Below are 18,697 nucleotides of genomic sequence, written 5' to 3' on the forward strand. Positions count from 1 at the left end.
ACCATTCATTATATCTTTTGACATTTCAATGGGAATGATTAACATGAAAAATTAGAAAAGGAATAAAAAAACAATGTCAATGTGTACGCAGGAGTAAATCAATAATAATTTTACACTTTTTAAACTACCAGATCATGTGTTATGTACATGTGCAATTAAATTTAGGGAGAATGACTGTTCAACCCATCTCAAAATTTTTAGTCCCACTGTACAGGTGGAATGAATCCTAACTATGGATTGATGTCAAATCCATGAGTGGTACGATGCAGTTTATAGGGGGGTTACTAATAGACTAATGGGGCTGTAATTTCAGAATTCTGCAGTGGGCTGCAGTGTATTTCTCCATTAAATTTATAACAACTCTTATCACAATCAAGACAGATTATTTGCTTTATATAGTATATAGACAATAAATAATAGATAATAACTCATATTACTAATACATTATAATTGTTTTATATTAATTGTGATATCTTGGATTTCCTTGTTCTATCCGTAATATCCATTCTACTATGAAATTGCATTTTACAACCTTAAATGGAAACAATATAAATGTGAAAATATGTCCTTATCTTGATTTTGACATATATATTGTGTATAAGTATAATATAGTTGATATATGTAGGGAAAAATTAAGAAAAAATGCTAAAAAATAATATAAACCACACATAAATGGGGTGAAAACTTCCCAACTATATAAATCCTATTTCGCCATTCTGTTTTGTTCAGTGTCATACCATCCTTCAATTAAGATCATTCAAATAATTTCTTTTTACTTCCATTCAAGTCCTTTTCAATTTATCTAGAGTTTGGATCTGCTCCTCATTGAGCGTGCCTCACACCATATTTTAGCCGTGCATCAGAAACATTTCCCATGAATAAAAATTTATAAGCATTTCAGATGTACGGCCAAAACATGGTGTGAGGTTGTTGTGAGGCGCATTTTGTGAGGAACAGATTCGAATTCTTATCTATATCTCTTCTAACCCCTTGCCGGAGTGACTTTAAATCAATCCGCCATAGACTATCCACAACTCCCCGCAGTACATCCTGCCATGTATTGGAAACATCTCCAGATGATGACATCATCATTTCTGATATTCCAATACACGGCAGGAATGTGCTGTAGGATGTTGTGGGGTACAGTCTTGTGGAGAACTGATTTTATCTCTGCCGGAGTACCATATCTCTGAAAAGCCAAAAACAAAAACCTAAAAGCCCAACAACATTTCAAATGGTTGTCGAGAAAAAAAAATGGTCCAGACCAGACACGGAAGTCCTCTACACGTTCAGAATTGGTGTTTGACAGGACCACAGGAGCATTAACTCGCAAAAGTGGTTGCAGTGGCTGATTTGAATTTTCCTTTCACCATTCCGTGACTCAGAGAGTCTGCTTCTCGGGGCCTCGAAAGGTTCATTATTTCAATGGTGGGGTGGATAGGAGTCGTTCATCAATCAGATACTGCTCAACAGCTTCAGTCGTCATCGTCGTGTTGGGCCCAGAAATGGAGTCGCTCCTCCATTCCATCTCGCATTGGCCAGCACTACCATCTTGTGCTGCTGAAGCATCATCCCAACTGTTGTTTCCACCCATTTATCCATATTCGTCTAAAGGAAACCTTTGTCGCGTGGCAACAATATCACACTTTTTAGAGATCTGCAGCTTTTATGTTTGATTAATCTTCTCAGTAGCTGCCCTTCACAAATACTTGATCAGTTATCCAGTTGACATGACAACAGAACTCATCTTAATGTGACCTGTCTGGTGGGTTACTTTTCGGATGAATCATGCTCTTTAGTTTTGGTCGATTTCCCAAATCTGGGCTTCGTTCAACGTACAAGGGTCCGAAAACTACTTGCCTTTTGGCTGTAAATGAGGGCGGATGTATAAAAGAATATTTCAGAGAGAGAGAGAGAGAGAGATTAGTTGTCTTAACTCTTTAATTCGTCTGTTTTTACGTTGAAAAGAGCACAAGTGAAAGTGTTGAATCGGCCACAAAAATCGTTCACCAGAGCACAAAGCCGGGCGGGGCTGGTCCCATCCAAGCAACAAATTGTGCCGGAATTAGCGCACAGCGTGCGGAACCCCAACTGGGTTCCGACGGGCCATGGCGATGAGCCCCAGCATCAACCCATGAGATGCCACGGCTGCAGATCACAATGGTGAACAACTGAGCTGCCGAGGCTTGGCCATTGAGAAGTTTGAAGATTGAAGTTGGCCCATCTGCATCAGCTAGAGAAGCCACCTGATCTGCCATGCATTTAGGGGATGAGGCGTGAATGTCTTTTTTCTGTAACCATCGTCACAGGAATACTACCTTTCCTAATAAATGGTACAGCACCACGGTCTACAGCTACAGCCCATAGAGAGTTATGTGCAACAGCTGAGAGAGAGAGAGAGAGAGAGAGAGATCTGAGATCTGTCTCCTTAATAGATGGTTTAATTACCAGAGAAACAATTACGATAATAGATGGTTTAAATGGTCGGTCTCCCTTGTTTAAAGGCGTCACTCTCAGCCCCTCACTCTCAATTGGGATCCAAAAACTCAGCCAGACCAGGGTAGCTAGCCTGTCGAATGGACTGTCTGGTGGTTTCCAGGGAATCAAGCAAAGAATTAATAAACTCCATAACCCATTCTTCTTCGCGTGTAGCACAAGAGTCCTCGTGAAGTTCATGACATTATATTATATAAATATTTTTAATTTTTATGTATAATTTAAAGTTTGGCTCATTGTGGAGTTTGAGACGGAGTAAAGTTTAAACATATGATCTTTTGAGTGAAGCCGAATTTAAGTTTAGGTCTCTTACTTGAATTGACCTTGAACTCAAACTTGAGCCTCATGTTTTTTTTTTTTAATCAAGTCAAGCTCAAATAACCAAATATTCGACATTTCGACTTAGTTTGATTTGATTAATCCACCCCTATCCCTCTCGTTTCTGGCTCAAATAACCAAATATTGGACATTTCGACTTAGCTTGGTTTGATTAATCCACCCCTACCCCTCTCGTCTCGGTCTGGATGAGCTGAAGACAAAATCATAAGAACTGTTAAAACGACTGTTGTAGCTTAAGATTATCAGACATAAAAGAGAACTGTTATAATAATTATAATTTGTTTTAGCTAATATTCTATATTGATAATTAAAAAAAAAAAATCAAACTATATATAACCTCCAAGGCTTTAACTAACTATAGAACCACAACCCCTACCGTCACTATATATATGTACTTATGTAGTTTTGTTCAACCATAAAAAAAATTCAAACAGTTGTGCCTTTCTATATTTAAACTAAATTTAACTGATAAAGTAGAGTTGACAAGGATTCGTTGCTGCCCAAAAAGGAGAGGATGGTCTTCCATTTGGTACGTGTTTTTTCCATTCTCCTTGAAAGTATATTGCGTACCAAACAAGGCACTTCTTAGAAGCTGAAGGGGCTCTCTACGGTTTCATTTGTTAATTCATTTATTAGAAAAAGCTCCTTCACCAACCCATTTGTAGATGCAGCAACGACCCCTGCAAAACGCTATTTTCAGGGCCTGTTTGAGAAGGCTGAGCTGAAGATTCAGCTACTTTTGAAGTGCTCCAGAGTTCAGATATTAGGATAAGTTATTCAAAGAGGATAGCTGAAACATGACTGACTGACTCACTGGCAGTCTATTTGGACTCTTCAGAATTTTCATCAAACATGACTTATAGGCAAGGCTACTGATGTATTGGACAATATTGATAGTGTTTTTTTTTTTTTCATTTTTTTTCGAAACCGATTCAAACGAGTCAGTTTAAGATTTTCCATTCTTTAAATCGGTCAAAATTCCGATACACCCTTTATAAGAAACCATTAGCATGATACATATCAATATTTTGAACATTGCTGATAGATTGTTCATGTAGAGCCCACTTCGAAAAGTTAAAAGCAGTTGCGCTTCAGCAATAGCAAACAGACACTCAGTCTTACTGAAAATGAAAATGGCAATACTTATTGTTGAATTAATGATGGTATGGGAGAGAGGATATGGGTTGTGCAATTAAGGAATTTTGTTTCCTAAACAACTTTATTGTGCTTTTCAAATAATTCACTTTTATATACTTTTTTTGGGTAACACTCATATACTATCATTATGTAGATTTTATTTATTTAATTTATTTTCTATGAGCAAGAGTAGTAAACGGGAAACCATTCTATTCTTCTAGAATATTTCCTTGACTTTGGTTGTTTTCCAGTTTTTTTGAGACAAGTGGGCAACTAATGGGAGGAGTGCAAATTAGGGTTACAAGCATCCTTTAGAACTACGTGCCCAAATTCCATTCAAATCAAAGCATGAACATTTAAGTAATGCCCAAATTCCATTCAAATCAAAGCATGATCATCTAAGTAATGTTTTGACAATCAACAGCCAAAAAAAAAAAAAAAAAGAATAGTAAAGTGCGGTTGCTTGGTTCACTAGTTCCATGTGTAAAAATCATGGTCATCATATACATTTTCATCTAAATCAGATGCTAATGATTTTTTTCTTTTTTTTTTTTTCTCTCGAAGGGACTACACAACAAAGCCCATTCCCCAAACCCATAAACCCCTCCAACCTAGTGCAAGAGGGAAAGTCTCTGTTACAATTAGTATACCTTACCAATCAACTAGTTGGCATATTGGTCGTTATTTACTTATAAATGTTTTTGTATGATTATTTATGTTATGTGATGGTGCTTGATTTGATGCTCCTTGTTGGAGGATAGTTTGGATGTTTATTTGACGTGGTTGATTGGCCGAGCTACAAGAAGATAGTCAGAGTACCTAGGGTGAGCACTGCGATGCTTAAGTTAGCAATAAGTGTTTTGAGAGAGCTAGAAAGCGAGAGAGCAAGAGAATTATAAGAACTAAGTCATGTGTATCTTCTCTGGTTAAAAGGGGGCATCTTTATATAGGCACAAGTTGTCATGAGCTTCACGTAGTGCATCCGAGATCTCCAGGAGGATGTGGCTTATCAGCCCGCCATGCTTGAAGACTATTTTCACGTAAAGCGAAAGAGCTTATCCAATTACCTCTAAAGTGGGTAATGCGGGAATTACCTCTGCAACACTCTCAAAGTGTGTGAGGTGGACTCCACCATTTTGGCAACGGCAAGTCATTGCCTACATGGCATCGAGGTGTTATAGAGAGAGAGAGAACTATATCTTTCATTTTCTATCAAATTGGACATAGCCTTAGGGAAAGTTTCTTGCAAAAGAAAGCATGTTCTTCCCATTGTCTCACATTACTGCATTATCCTCTTGTCTAATTGCAAATAAAAAGCTAATATTAAAAAATAATAACTAATATAGACACAATCCAAAAAATGAATGTGGCAGAAATGAAAATGCTAAGATGGATGAAGAGAAAAACTAGAAATAATAGGATTAGGAATGAAGCTATCTATAGGAACCTAGCAATAGCTCTAATAGGTGATAAAATGAGAGAGAATAGATTAAGGTGATTTGGGCATGTGCATGGAAGACCACTAACTACGCCAATTAGAAGAAGTGATTTATTACGCATTGAAGGGGCTAGAAGAGCTCATGGCAAAACAAAAAGAATATGGTAGAAATAGTAAGAAATGATTTAAACAATAATAATTGTATAGTGGATATGGCATTGAATATAACCAAGGTTCAAAGTATCGATACAAGCGTATCAACCTATATCAGTGCTTTTTTTTTTCCGGTTCTGATTCAGAGGGGTTGGTTTAAGGCCTAACTACCCTCTTAATGATGGTCTGACCTGAAACACCCCCTATAGGGGTGTATCGGGAATGCCACGATACGATATGCATCCACCAATATGGGTCGATACATAACGATATTTTGAACCTTGAATACAATATCAGAACATGATTCATATAGTCAACCCCATATAGTTGGGACAAGACATGGATGATAGTGATGAACTGATTTGGGCACATCACATTTTTTTTAATAAAAAAGCCACATCATTAATGAAAATAACATAAAATATCATATTTTTAGTAATAAAATTATTTACACATGGGGTGTATTAGTCTGTTGGAAAATAAGGAATAAGGAGAAAGAAGTGTTCGCTCCTAATTTAAAAGAGAAAACGTATTACCACCCCGCCAGGCTAAAAAAGAATAAATGCTGTTCGTCTTAATTAATTAATTGGATTATGCTGAAAAGTGTTATCACATTTTTCTGTTTTTTTTTTTTTGTATTTTTTCCTAGCTACTATCAGGATCTGCTGCACTTTTTTGTGCTGCATGCAGTTACATTCGGTCCATGATTAGAGTTTAACTGGGTTTTGAAACTCTTTAGATTTGAGGAAGGGATATAATAATTAAGAGCCAGGCTGGGGATGAACAAAATAATGTAAACTAGTGGAGGCCCCGCGAAATGAAATTGTAATATTGCTATTTGTTACATTAAAAAAGATAATGGTATTTTAATAATAATTTGTAATTAGAATTATTTAAGTTTTGGAATTTATATCTTGTTTAATGTTTTTTGGCCATTTTTATTTTTAATTATTTTTTATATTTTAATTTTTATTGTTAGAACGGGCTATCCGTTCAGACTGAATGGTCGAACCGTAAACCTGGAAACTAGTGGCCAAATCGTTTTTTCTAGATGTCAATAATTAGATGAAATAACTTTGTAGTCAGTCATAGTCATGGGAAGGGTGGGCATTGCAAGGGATTCCAAAACCTTGAAAGATAAATCCAATGTAACCTACAACATAGAAAAATATGATGGTAAATCCGTCAAACTGAAAAAACCAAGGAAAAAAATAAAAAAATCAAGTCCAAAATTCTGCTTTGAGACAAAGCTAAACATACATGCAATCAAAGAAAGAGACAAAGCATATCATCTTGTAAGAAAATTAAAAAAAAAACATTACACAAGAAAACCCAAAGAAAAAACAAAAGGGAAGAAATAAAATGGTGGTAAACCCTAGTAACTTTTGGAGGATCTTCAAGAAGAAGACCAACTACAAAATATATATATATATATATATATATATATATATATACAAAAGCAGAAAATGAAAAAAATGGACATACCACACATGCTCGAATAAAGCCCACAGTAGAAAAAACCTTTACATGGTGAAAATCCAAAAGCATAAAAACCATGGTTTTTGAACCGTCGTTGACTCGGATAGACAGACATTTCGACCCTAGAATTGTTCAGGCAACCGCTTCCGTTTTACCCCAATCCCTGTCCCTGGCCAAAAACCATTGAATCGGTCTACGACCCATTGACCCAAGCGGTCAAACCGTCAACCAGTTGACCCTTTCAATGGTTTTTGGTCTTTTTTTAATTTTTTTTAATTGGGAATCGTCCAGGCAACCGGTTCCGTTTTATCCCAATCCTAGTCCCTAGCCAAAAACCATTGAATCGGTCAACAACCCATTGTCTCGGGCGGTTGATCCATCGACCCGTTGACCCGTTCAATGGTTTTTTATCTTTTTTTTATTTTTAAAATTTTTATTGTCAGAACGGGCCATCCGTTTAAAAACGGTTCTATTTTTTGGGTCATATGAGTCACATGCTCGAATGACATAACACATATGATACTACTTAATGGACCTCACACACTCAATTTTTTGCCTGTAATTTTTGTTATCAGAATGAGCCATTCGTTCGAACCGGATGATCAAACCATCGACCCGAAAACCGGTGGCCAAAACAGTTCCATAATTTTTTGCTTGTAATTTTTTATTGCCAAAACGGGCCATCCATTAATTGGATGGTCGAACCATTAATCCGAAAACCAATAACTAGAATGGTTCCATTTTCGGGACGTATGAATTACACTCAAATGACATAACACGTATGATACTGCTTAATATACCTCATAGACAAATGAACAGTACTGCATGAATCATCCATTCAAAATGTACGATCGAATTGTTAACCCAAAAAACAATGGCCAAAACAGTTCTATAATACTTTTCTTATAATTTTCAGAACGAATCATCCGTTTGTACTAAACGGTCGAAACAAAAATCGGACAGTCAAACCTTATGTGTTTCAATGGATAGTCTTATAAAGAGGGAAATAATGACGAAAGAGGAAATCACCCCTTTCCTTCTAAGAGAGGCTGTATTTGACATTCTTTATTTTAAGGATTTATCTCATTTTTGTAATTAAAGACTCACTATTCATTTACATTTTAACAACAAAAATCCAAGGAATGTCAAATGCAGCCTTAGTTGTCTTTAATGAGGCTCACGTTATCTAATTGAGTTGGTTTCTGGATTGTAGAAAATCTTAGTGATGGGATTGCCAATTAAATGCTTCGAATTTATAGCCGCAATTGGTGTGCAACCTATGGACTATATTTCAAAGTTCCGTGATACTTTTTGACACCACTATTCATGTTTCAAACTTCAAAGCAAGAATTGAGGTTATGATCTGGATTCTGTATAAGTAATTGTTTGATGAGAATTATTTTTCATTACATTATGGTTTGAAGCCAAAATTCTTTTCATCACCCCCAAACCCTGAAATTTATCCACATACAACCTAATCACCCTTACAAGTTACAATTCTCTTTGCAATTATTATCCCATTTTCCTTTCATATATTACAAAAAAATCTAAAGAATTGCATAAACTTGTTGTTTAAATTAAGATTTAGTGTGTAAATGTCTTGGACACATTCATATTAGATATGATGTTTTGCTATGTGTAAATGGTCTTCGTCCATAAAATAGTGTAGATAGGGATGAGCCACACCCTAATTTATCGTCTACAGTATTTTCTCATGAATAGTTTACATTATGGTGTAGACAGTTTGTAGGAAGGTTTTAATATAACGCGCATGCGTTACATTGGTCCAATTACTCTATTTTATTTAATCTTTTAATAATTTTAAAATTTTAATTTTTTTAATATTTTATCAATAAGATAATAATTTTTAATATTAATTCTAACACAAGTCCAACGGTTCTCCTTCTTAACTCTTTTTTCATTATTTAAATATTAATTTTTAATATTTTTATCAATAAAATAATATTTAAAATATCAATTTTTATAAATTTTAAAATAATATTTTTAATTATTTAAAAAACAATTATTGTCTACAGATTGATGCCTTTTTTCAATTTACTTACCATATAAAATGTAAAAATTAAACATTTATGGTTGATTGTATAAATCTCCTATAAAATGTATATGAGATACATGAAATCAAAAAATGTGGTGGAGTGTGAACCGGTCCACACCACACCTACAGAATGCCATCATGGGTGTGGACCGGTCAAGTCCACGCAATCTGTCCATAGTTCAGAATAATTATGGATTGTGGTGTGGTATAGATTGGTCCCTGCCTTAGTGTGTGGTGTAGACCAATCCACACCCACCAATTTTTCACTAACCTCAAAAGACCATACTAACATGAAGAAATCCAAAGAATTGCATAAATATTTATAAGCACTTTTCTGATATCTACATATTATAGAATTTGAATGTGAAGTTCACTGGCCTCGAAAAACCATTTTGGTGCCAAAAAATCCACAGAATTGCATAAACTCATTGTTTATAAGCACTCTTCCCATATCTACATATTAAAGAATTTGTGTGTAAAGTTCATTAATTGGCCTTGAAAGACCATATTGGCGTAAAGAAATCCAAGAAATTACATAAACTCGTTGTTCGCTGGCCTAAAAAGACCATACTAGCAGGAAAAATAAATCCAAAGAATTGCACAAAAAACTCGTTTCAACTTTCAATTTCAACGATGTCCTACAAAGTTCCACGTGGCAATATCATTCACCTCTCTCTTTAAATTGCAAAGCATTCTTTTCCTTGTAAGTACGTTTCATCTAATTAAGAGTGTGTTGTAGCAATCACCACTTAATTGATTGAAATCAAAGTAAAATGATTTCTTTATTACCAATTGCTTCTTGCCCAATAGCCAAGTTGTTGGTGTGAGTTCAGCTTGGTAGTGACAACTAGCAATTGGTCGAGTCTACCGAAAATGTTTGCCCTCGGTAGATGGATATCATTTTCACTAGTTTCTCCTATTGTTAATCAAATTAAAAGATGAGTCCCCGTTTGACGTGTGTTTTGTGTGTGGTTTGTCAGTTTTTTAGAAGTCCGGTAGATCGAGTTTTGGTCTTTTCCTGTTTAGTTGGGAAAAGATGTGGTTATTAAAAGTTACAGTTTCGAAAAGACATGAGAAGTACATTTTGGGTTATTTTCGGGAAGGTCTAAATGGAATTTTCCATTTTTTTTTTCAATTCATCTTTGTGCGAACGGACATACCTTAACCAAGCGGTCTTCAAGTTGTTAAGATCTTGTTGCAAAATCTCATATCGTCTTTTAACTGTTAGAGCTTCCAGAAGATCTTTTAAAAACGACTTGTCAAACGGCCTCAAAATTTAGATGCATAAGAGCTTCATTACTTAATGAGGTATTTGGTATGATGGTGATGTGTTGCTCACTTGATGTTGCATTTTAGGTTGATCAATATAAATTTGTGAGAGAGATTTTTTTCTAATAAAATTTTTAATTGATCAAATACAAATTGTTATTTCTATCTAGAATGCTAAATTTGATATTTCTAAGACATGAAATGACACTCATATATGACATGATAATACATATTTCTCAGGAATTTGTATTGATCAATCCAAAATGCAACAGCCAAACACCCGTAAATCAACTCAACTCAATGAAGCCTGAATACCATTCCTGAGTCACCCTCTTTAAGACCCACTTCTATGCCTTATGTGAACTGCATCTTCCTTAAATATCTCTCTCTCTCTCTGGTCGTCTGTGTTTTCAATATTTTTGAAAAATAGGATTACACCACTTCAGTGTGAAGAAGTGGGAAATGAGTCGGGATCTCCTAAGCTTAATGCCTTGTGCTAAGGCATCACTAACTAACGAAAAATTATCAAAATTCATGAGGTAGGTTTGATTGATCAAAATAGCTATTCCGGTTTCAATTGTTTGATTGGGAAGAATCAGAATCCCATTATCATTCTTTCTGGAATGGCATTTTCTCATTTGAGGGAATGGCCATTCCCTACCTCTCCCTTGGGAATGAAATCCTATTCCTGCTGATCCTAATATAATTCCCATTATCATTCCTATTTAAACCAACCAGACTATGGGAATAGGCCATTCGGATTCTGGTTCTGGAGGATTTCGATTCTGATTCTAACCATGAACCAAATGAACAATCTGCACCTAATTTTCCTTTCTTATCCCATCCCATATCACCAAATCTTCCCATTATTTTCATATGACATAATATCTCTACACCCAGTTTTCCTTTCTTATCCCATCCCATTTTACCAAATGTTTCCTACAAACCAAAAACAGACAGACTTTAGTAAGTTTTCATATTTGTAAGACCATTTTATGCTAATATGCTTAGCTTCCCATCCCATTTCACCAAAATTTTACTACAAACCAAACACAGCCTAGGAAAGTTCCAGATTTGTGAGACTATTCTATGTTTAGTAGCTAGCTAAGCAGCCATCTTTAATTACTTCACTTGGACCACAGAATAAAGTCTTGTTTGTTTTTTTTTTTTCCTACCTTTCTTTATTTTAATTACTTTTTCTTAACATTCTGCTTGGATGAAACGTTATCAGTGTGGGGGTTCTGGAGTGAGTAATGACCACCAAATAAATACTTCTAGTTTACAAGCGGGGGAGGTGGTTTGATTTGTCATTTCTGATTATTATATTTAACAATATTTCGTGAACGTCGTCCTTATTCTTGGCTGAACGTGGCTGGGGACCGATTCTCATTAAAGCTGAAAAAGGTGGGTCTTGGACTTATCCTGAAAGCCAACCCGCAAAAGAGACAAAACGCTCCCTTATGTGTGTTGTGTCTGAACACAACTCCCCCCTTCTAGCTTTCTTGTGGCTGTCCTTCGCTTTTCCTCGTCGGCTCATCCCTCACCTTTAATTATAAATCTTTCGTCTTTTATTGACCAATTTATCCCTATTTCTCTGCCTATAAATTACTATACTCTTTGACATAGGGTTGAATCCCCTCCCCCACTCACTAGGGGTGTCAATGGATCACTTTTGGATTGGATTCGTCTAAATCAAAATTAATTTAGACTAATTAGATGGATCAATAAGACATATTGAATTAGACCAAATTAGACTTAATAGTCTAAAGTTTTTTTTTGGGGGGGGTTGAATTTGACCTGATCCATCTATAATATGAGCCTAGATTTCCTATTCACTTTTTTATACCCACGATGAATTGCAGCCACACGTCTCACAATTCAAAATAGAGATGTATGGCTGCAATTCACCGTAGGTTGAGTGTGGGAAGAGAATAGTGTACATAATCCGAGTTGTAATGGATTTATATTAGATTGGGTTGAATTGAGCCAATATCCGGTCAATTGATAAAGATAAGAATACAGGTGTCAATAGACCAGCTTTGAAATGGAATCAATCAAAATTAAAACCAATTTGAGCAGATTGGATAGTCTAATCATTGAATTGGATTGGTCTAAAATGGTCCAGAGTATTCATCGAATTGAATTGGACCTGATTCATCTGTAATGGATTCATATTGGATTGGATTGGATTGAACCAAATCCAGTCCAATTGACAACCTTACCCACCACCCGCCACCATCTTGGGCTTTTGAACATGTTTGTCTTTGGGCGGCTTCCTTGGATTAGTCAGTCAAAGCCCAGATAATCAATCAAAGCATTAGATTGAAAGCAGTTGAACTCTATCTTCATTGTTCAACTGACATCTTGACGAGTTTTCATTCATTGAATAGAAATGGAATTCTAGCTAGACCTATCATATAGATCATATCCACACACTCCTCACCTCACACCACATAGAGGACAGCGGCTTCAACACACACCAACAATGAGTCACAATTTCCATTGTTTTTAATAAAAGTTTTGAAGCAAATCACTGCTGTTAACACAAATTGCAACAAAATTAAAACCTTCATGTTTTAAGCTTTAACTGATTCCATTTGAAAGGTGTCAACTATGGATCAATTGGTAAGGTTTATTGCATGCTTTTCAAAACCGGACCGGAAAACTGGGAATTGGTCAGGTGACCGGTTCTGGTTTTCCTCAAAATCAGATTTTTGCCAAAAAACGTTGATTTGGTCAGTAAATCGCTGATTTGGGCGGTTGAATCGTTCGAACCATTCAACTGTTTTGACAATTTTTTATTTTTTAAAATTTTTTTTGTCAGAACGGGTCATCCTTTCGGTTCAAACAGTTGGACCGTTCAATCCGGAAACCAGACCCCTGATTGGTTCGTTGTCCGAGTCAGTTTTAAAAACCTTGGTTTATTATAGTGGAGACTTGGAATCAATTCCCACCTTCATTTGGGTTAACTACTCAGTGATTATTGGGTTGGACTATCACGGGTTGAAATTAACACCCAGATTGGGCAAAGACATTGTCTATTTTTGTAAAATTCCTTACCAAAGGAAACGAGTCTGGATCTCCTGCCCATAAGAATTGTACCCACGTCTACCCACATAACATGGCAATTATACATGAATAACATCTCATCCTCCTACATAGTATTATGCACGGGATATGTTCCCAAGGGGGTATAGTGTGTTGCGGGTAGATGTGGGCAGAGTTCTTATGGGCACGGGGGGACATGTTTTTGCTTTAATTAGCCCACTGATTCATTTCTTTTTCCTATATATAGAGACCAAGCAGGCAAACACAGCAAATTACTCCAAGCCAACCCAAAAAGCTCCCAAGCTCTCGGTCTTGTTCCTTCTTCTTCTTCTTGACAAGATGGTGACGATGCTTGAGGAAAAGACCCTCTCAGCGGCCATGAACGCAAGAATTATAGGCTCTGGCAGCGAAGCTATCATTCTTGCTCATGGATATGGAGGGGATCAGTCTGTTTGGGACAGACTCCTTCCATACTTGGCTCAACATTACCGTGTCTTAGTCTTCGACTGGAACTTCTCCGGCGCAGTGAGCGACCTGAACCTCTTCGACCCAGATAAATATTCTTCGTTCGATGCCTTCGCCGACGATCTCATCGCTCTGGTAGACGAGCAGAACTTGAGATTCTCAGTATTTGTCGGGCACTCCATGTCTGGTATGATAGGTTGCATTGCTTCCATTAAAAGACCTGATCTCTTCAAGAGGTTGATACTGGTTGCAGCTTCTCCCAGGTAACTAACTAACTAACTATCCCTCTGTTCTCTCAACTTTTTGCTTTGGAAACAGTTGCTGTGTTGTAATGAGTAAATTATAAATATTTCTATTACATGGATGTCTGAACTTTTTTCTTTCTCACATCTTTCATCGGTAAGCACTTTCTTCACTTGGAAACAGACCCAGGTTAAATTTAATTAGTTTTGTTCTTTTATCTTTTCATTTTAATTCTTCTTTCTGATTATACTGTGTGTACGCGAGAGAGAGAGATCTAAGTTCATTAATTTATGATTTTTTATTTCTTTTTTCTTTTGTACTCCATCTGATGATAGGAGTATTCCCCAGTTAAGGTTTATAATTGTTTTTCTTGATATTTATTTGGTTTTTTCATTTCATCACTTCTCCAACTCTCTCTCTCTCTGTTACCAGGTTTTGGAATCCTACATGTCTGATTAGCTTTCAATAATTTTTCCCCCAAATGACAGAAATACAGCTAGGGAACCAAACGGTATAAACTTTACCGGTTCCTAAATCTAGGGAGCGTCAGCGGGTATGAACTTTACCGGCCCCTTTGGGAGGGCTGAAGCTTTTTGATAAAGCTGCTTTGAAGAAAGTTTCACCGACCGGAAAGCCATTTTCTTGGACGGAAACCGTTGGTTATGAAACCAAAGATGCCATCCAGGAAAGCCGCAGTTGACCCATACTAGGCTTATCGGGGGTATCAGAACAGAACCCTGTCGGTACTTTCTAGTCTTTTAGGGGAAACACACGTGCCTTCCATACATATGATCGGAAAAAGTTAGAATTTGTCTGGACTTGGGAACCAAACACAGATAAAAACTTTGGCTGTCCACATGCTCTCTCCGCATGACACGTTACTCTATGGTCTGGTGGTCCCTTCGGTTCACGTAAACAACAACAATTTGTCCCAACTGTACAGCTTATAAACATTGTTTGATGAAGACTTCAGAAGTCCAAACTAACTGTACTCCGGCCAAGAAAATGGCTTTTCCATTTCTTTTAAGCCCCGTATGGGAGGACTTCCATGTTGATTGAGCCGCTTTTAAGAAGCTATCAAAAATAATTTTATCGAAAATTTTCAGTTCATGTAAATTAGGTGAAAATACAACTATTTTTGACTATCAAAACTAACGGTACTTCTATTTTTGGCTTTTTAGAATTTTCACCAAATACAACTTCACAACTTTCCATGTGGGGTTTGGGTGAACGTTTCACCCTCCCAAATGAACACTTAATGGCTTCTGCGCAAAGGAGTTCAATGAAAATCTCTCAACCAAAGCTTCAGCGCTCCCAAAATGGGGTGTGGATCCACTGTCAACATGTTGGTAGCAATATTACTTCCAAGTTCCAACATTATTATAGCCGCACATCTGAAACATGTTTTGTACTTGTATGTTATCATTGATGAGGTTATGCTGAGGCAACAACAATCATGTTTGAAATGTGTGGCTAGAAGCCATGTTGCTACCAAGAGATTGGTAGTAGATCCCGTGTTTCCAAACAGTCCTTAGGGCTGTGTTTGGTTTCAATGCAAATAAATTTGCATTAATGCAAACCCATGACAGTACAAATGATTTTAGTATAAATTCTGACATATTTTTGTTTCAAATTTTAGATTATTTTGTTTGATTGTACAAATGAAGTAAATTAAAACATGAAGCAGAATAAAGTAAAATCCAAAATAAAATTAAGCAAGAATTTGCATTTTTTACATTTGCACTCCCATAATTTGTACTAGTGCAAATAAATTTGCACTGCAACCAAACACAGCCTAGAGGAAAAACATCCCCATTCTATCTTTTGAAATGTATAGTTATTTACAGAAAGTGATTGATATTTTTGCCATGCTTTAGGTAGAAAAAGGACAAAACCTTATCACAAAATCCCAATAAGATTATTTCATTTGGAGAAAATTCTACTTGAAAGTTGGATCCTGAAAGATAGATAGATAGAGAGAAAGATAGAGAGAGAGAGAGAGTACATGCCTTCCAAGCCATTCAAATCGATATCAATGAGTTAACATGCAGATGTATTCTCAATTCTCAATAATTGATATATCTCTTCTTAGATGTGACTTGTAATATGTATATATATATGCATATATGTACCTATGTATGTATAAACAACAGTACAAAACTTGAAATCAATTCATTGATGACAAAGATAACTCACCAAGTTTCTGTTTGCATTAATTGTAGGTTCCTAAATGCAGAAGACTATGAAGGAGGATTTGAGATCTCACATATTGAGCAAATGTTATTCAACATAGAGTCCAACTTCCATGAATGGGCTCAAAATTTTGCTGGCCTTGTTGTTGATGGAAGACACCCTCCCTCTGTGGACAAGTTCAGGAAATCTTTGGGAGCAATGAGACCAGAAGTTGCACTTTCTTTGGCCAAAACCATCTTCCTCAGCGACGTTCGAGACGTCCTAGAGAAGGTTCAAACCCCATGCACAATCATCCAGACTTCGAACGACATTGTTGTTCCGGTATCCGTCGCTCACTACATGCACAACAAGATCAAGGGGAAATCGACCGTCGAAATCATCGAAGGTGACGGGCATTTTCCACAACTTACAGCGCATTCCTCGCTGCTCGATGTTCTTGGTAGAGTCATGGGTATTGATTTTGATGAGAAGATCAATCTACCATCTCCAGCAGCTGAAGGATCTCCAATTGGTACATAATTGTTTACTAAATGAGTGAAGAATCACCCACTTAGTATAATGGTTTGGCTTATTATTTGTAGCGCTTACTTAGTGTTATTATGGCTTTGATGTATTGTGTAGTTGCATTTAGTTTGCGTTGTTTGTTTCTTGTAAATATGAAGGTTTGGAAGCTTTACATATATGTTAGAGCTTGATATTAAATTGATGGGTTTTTTTACCTTAAATTTCTTCACGGATTATTTAACTGTTCTTTTTCTTTATCCAAATTTGATTTATTAATAATAAGTTTTAATTAATCAAATTTTATCCATCAGATTCAGATTGTATTCAGAATTCAGATATTGAATATCATTAATAAATTAAAATAAAAATGATCCAAATATTATACATATTTTTCCATATATATTTTTCCAATATGTATGATTTTGCTTTTAAAATAAAAACAACTACAACATCAACAAAACTATACATATTGGTGAACAACTAAATTTTTTCAGATATCATACTTTTCGGTATCATAGAAATTGTCATATTATAAAAAGAAAGGGAATTAAAGGATTATTTTAATATTGTATATATATCATGAATGTAATGGATTAACTTCTAAAACAACTTTAACCCACGATTCTCTATCAACCCAAATATTATTGTTTTTGTAAGCCCAATATTATTAGATTTGATCTTATTCAAAGGGAGGTGGGTACAAATTTGACATCATAGTTCACATTATGACATACAAACACAATTAATTTGAATCCCTGTTTGTTTGCGCAAAGTTGTTGATTTTAGACTTTTTATTGTGAATGCGTGGTGGTTGCGTATAAGAGTTTCGTATCTACTCGAAGCGTACATCTATAGGTCTTCCACAGAAGAGGTACAGTCAATATTGTCAAAACTGACAAGACTTGAGATTGTGTGTGTTGAAATAAAATATGCTTGAATTGAATTTTACTATGTCGAGTAAATGAATGAACATATCTGGTCTGGTCAAGAGGCAAAGAGAAAAATAAAAGGAATATTACTTCTTCATGAGCAGCAGAATTTCCTTAATTTGATAAAATTGACCTGGACCTAGCTGGATTGTGTGCTGGTCCAAAAGAGTTTTACAAGCTTAAAATCCCATAAACAATGGTTGGCTTAGGTTTTAATTGAAATAGACTCAGAACTCATATGAATAGACCCGATTATACTGAAAATTTTATTTATTTAAGTAATAATTTAAATTTTAAATTTTGATAAAATAACCTTAATAAAAATGATAGGAAATTAGTAAATTATTTATATATTAATAAATTAAACATTTTTAACTAATATCATTTTATTTATTATCTATCAAATTTAAAATATGATAAAAATTATAAATAAATTAGGAAAATGTTATATATTTAGTAAAATAATCGGTTCTGGGTCTGAATCAATTGGGGACAGGTAAGATCCAAAACTGACTCAATTATAAATCAGGACAAAATCATAGAATCAAAATCATTAGAATCGGTTTGATCGATTCAGACCCATCAAGTAGACCTGACCCATTGACAATTTGACAGCCCTAGAACACTCCACTTCCTCGTGTTCTCTGTGATTTTGGTGCATCTGCGCATCGCTAAAAGCAAATGTGAGGGCTTGCACCCCGAACAGAGACAGAAAAGAAAAAACGGATCAATCCATGACATGTTGATTTAGAAATGTTTGGTCATTTATCAATGTTGACGACTTTAATTGGTGATTTCCCAAATGATAGCCATTGATTGAGGCAATTTGCTTTTTGGATCATAAAATCAATCAAAATATATAAAATAAACTTGTATCATTGCGCATGGCTCTGTTGGTGGTTGAATGTTTGTTCCCCTTTCACCTAAAAAAAGAAGAAGAAGAAGAAA

General features: G+C 35.7%; 1 protein-coding gene across 1 annotated transcript; it reads left to right on the forward strand.

Moving 5' to 3' along the window:
* Positions 1-13,580: 13,580 nt before the first annotated feature.
* On the forward strand, positions 13,581-17,041 carry LOC104592269 (strigolactone esterase D14-like). Its single transcript, XM_010251544.3, has 2 exons — positions 13,581-14,143; positions 16,346-17,041. The coding sequence occupies exons 1-2, from the start codon at positions 13,596-13,598 to the stop codon at positions 16,833-16,835; spliced, it is 1,038 nt and encodes a 345-aa protein (XP_010249846.1). The 5' UTR covers positions 13,581-13,595; the 3' UTR covers positions 16,836-17,041.
* Positions 17,042-18,697: the final 1,656 nt, after the last annotated feature.

This window comes from Nelumbo nucifera, chromosome 8 (assembly GCF_055504915.1).
Source record: "Nelumbo nucifera cultivar China Antique chromosome 8, China Antique-T2T, whole genome shotgun sequence".
In the NCBI taxonomy this organism is placed as follows: Eukaryota; Viridiplantae; Streptophyta; class Magnoliopsida; order Proteales; family Nelumbonaceae; genus Nelumbo; species Nelumbo nucifera.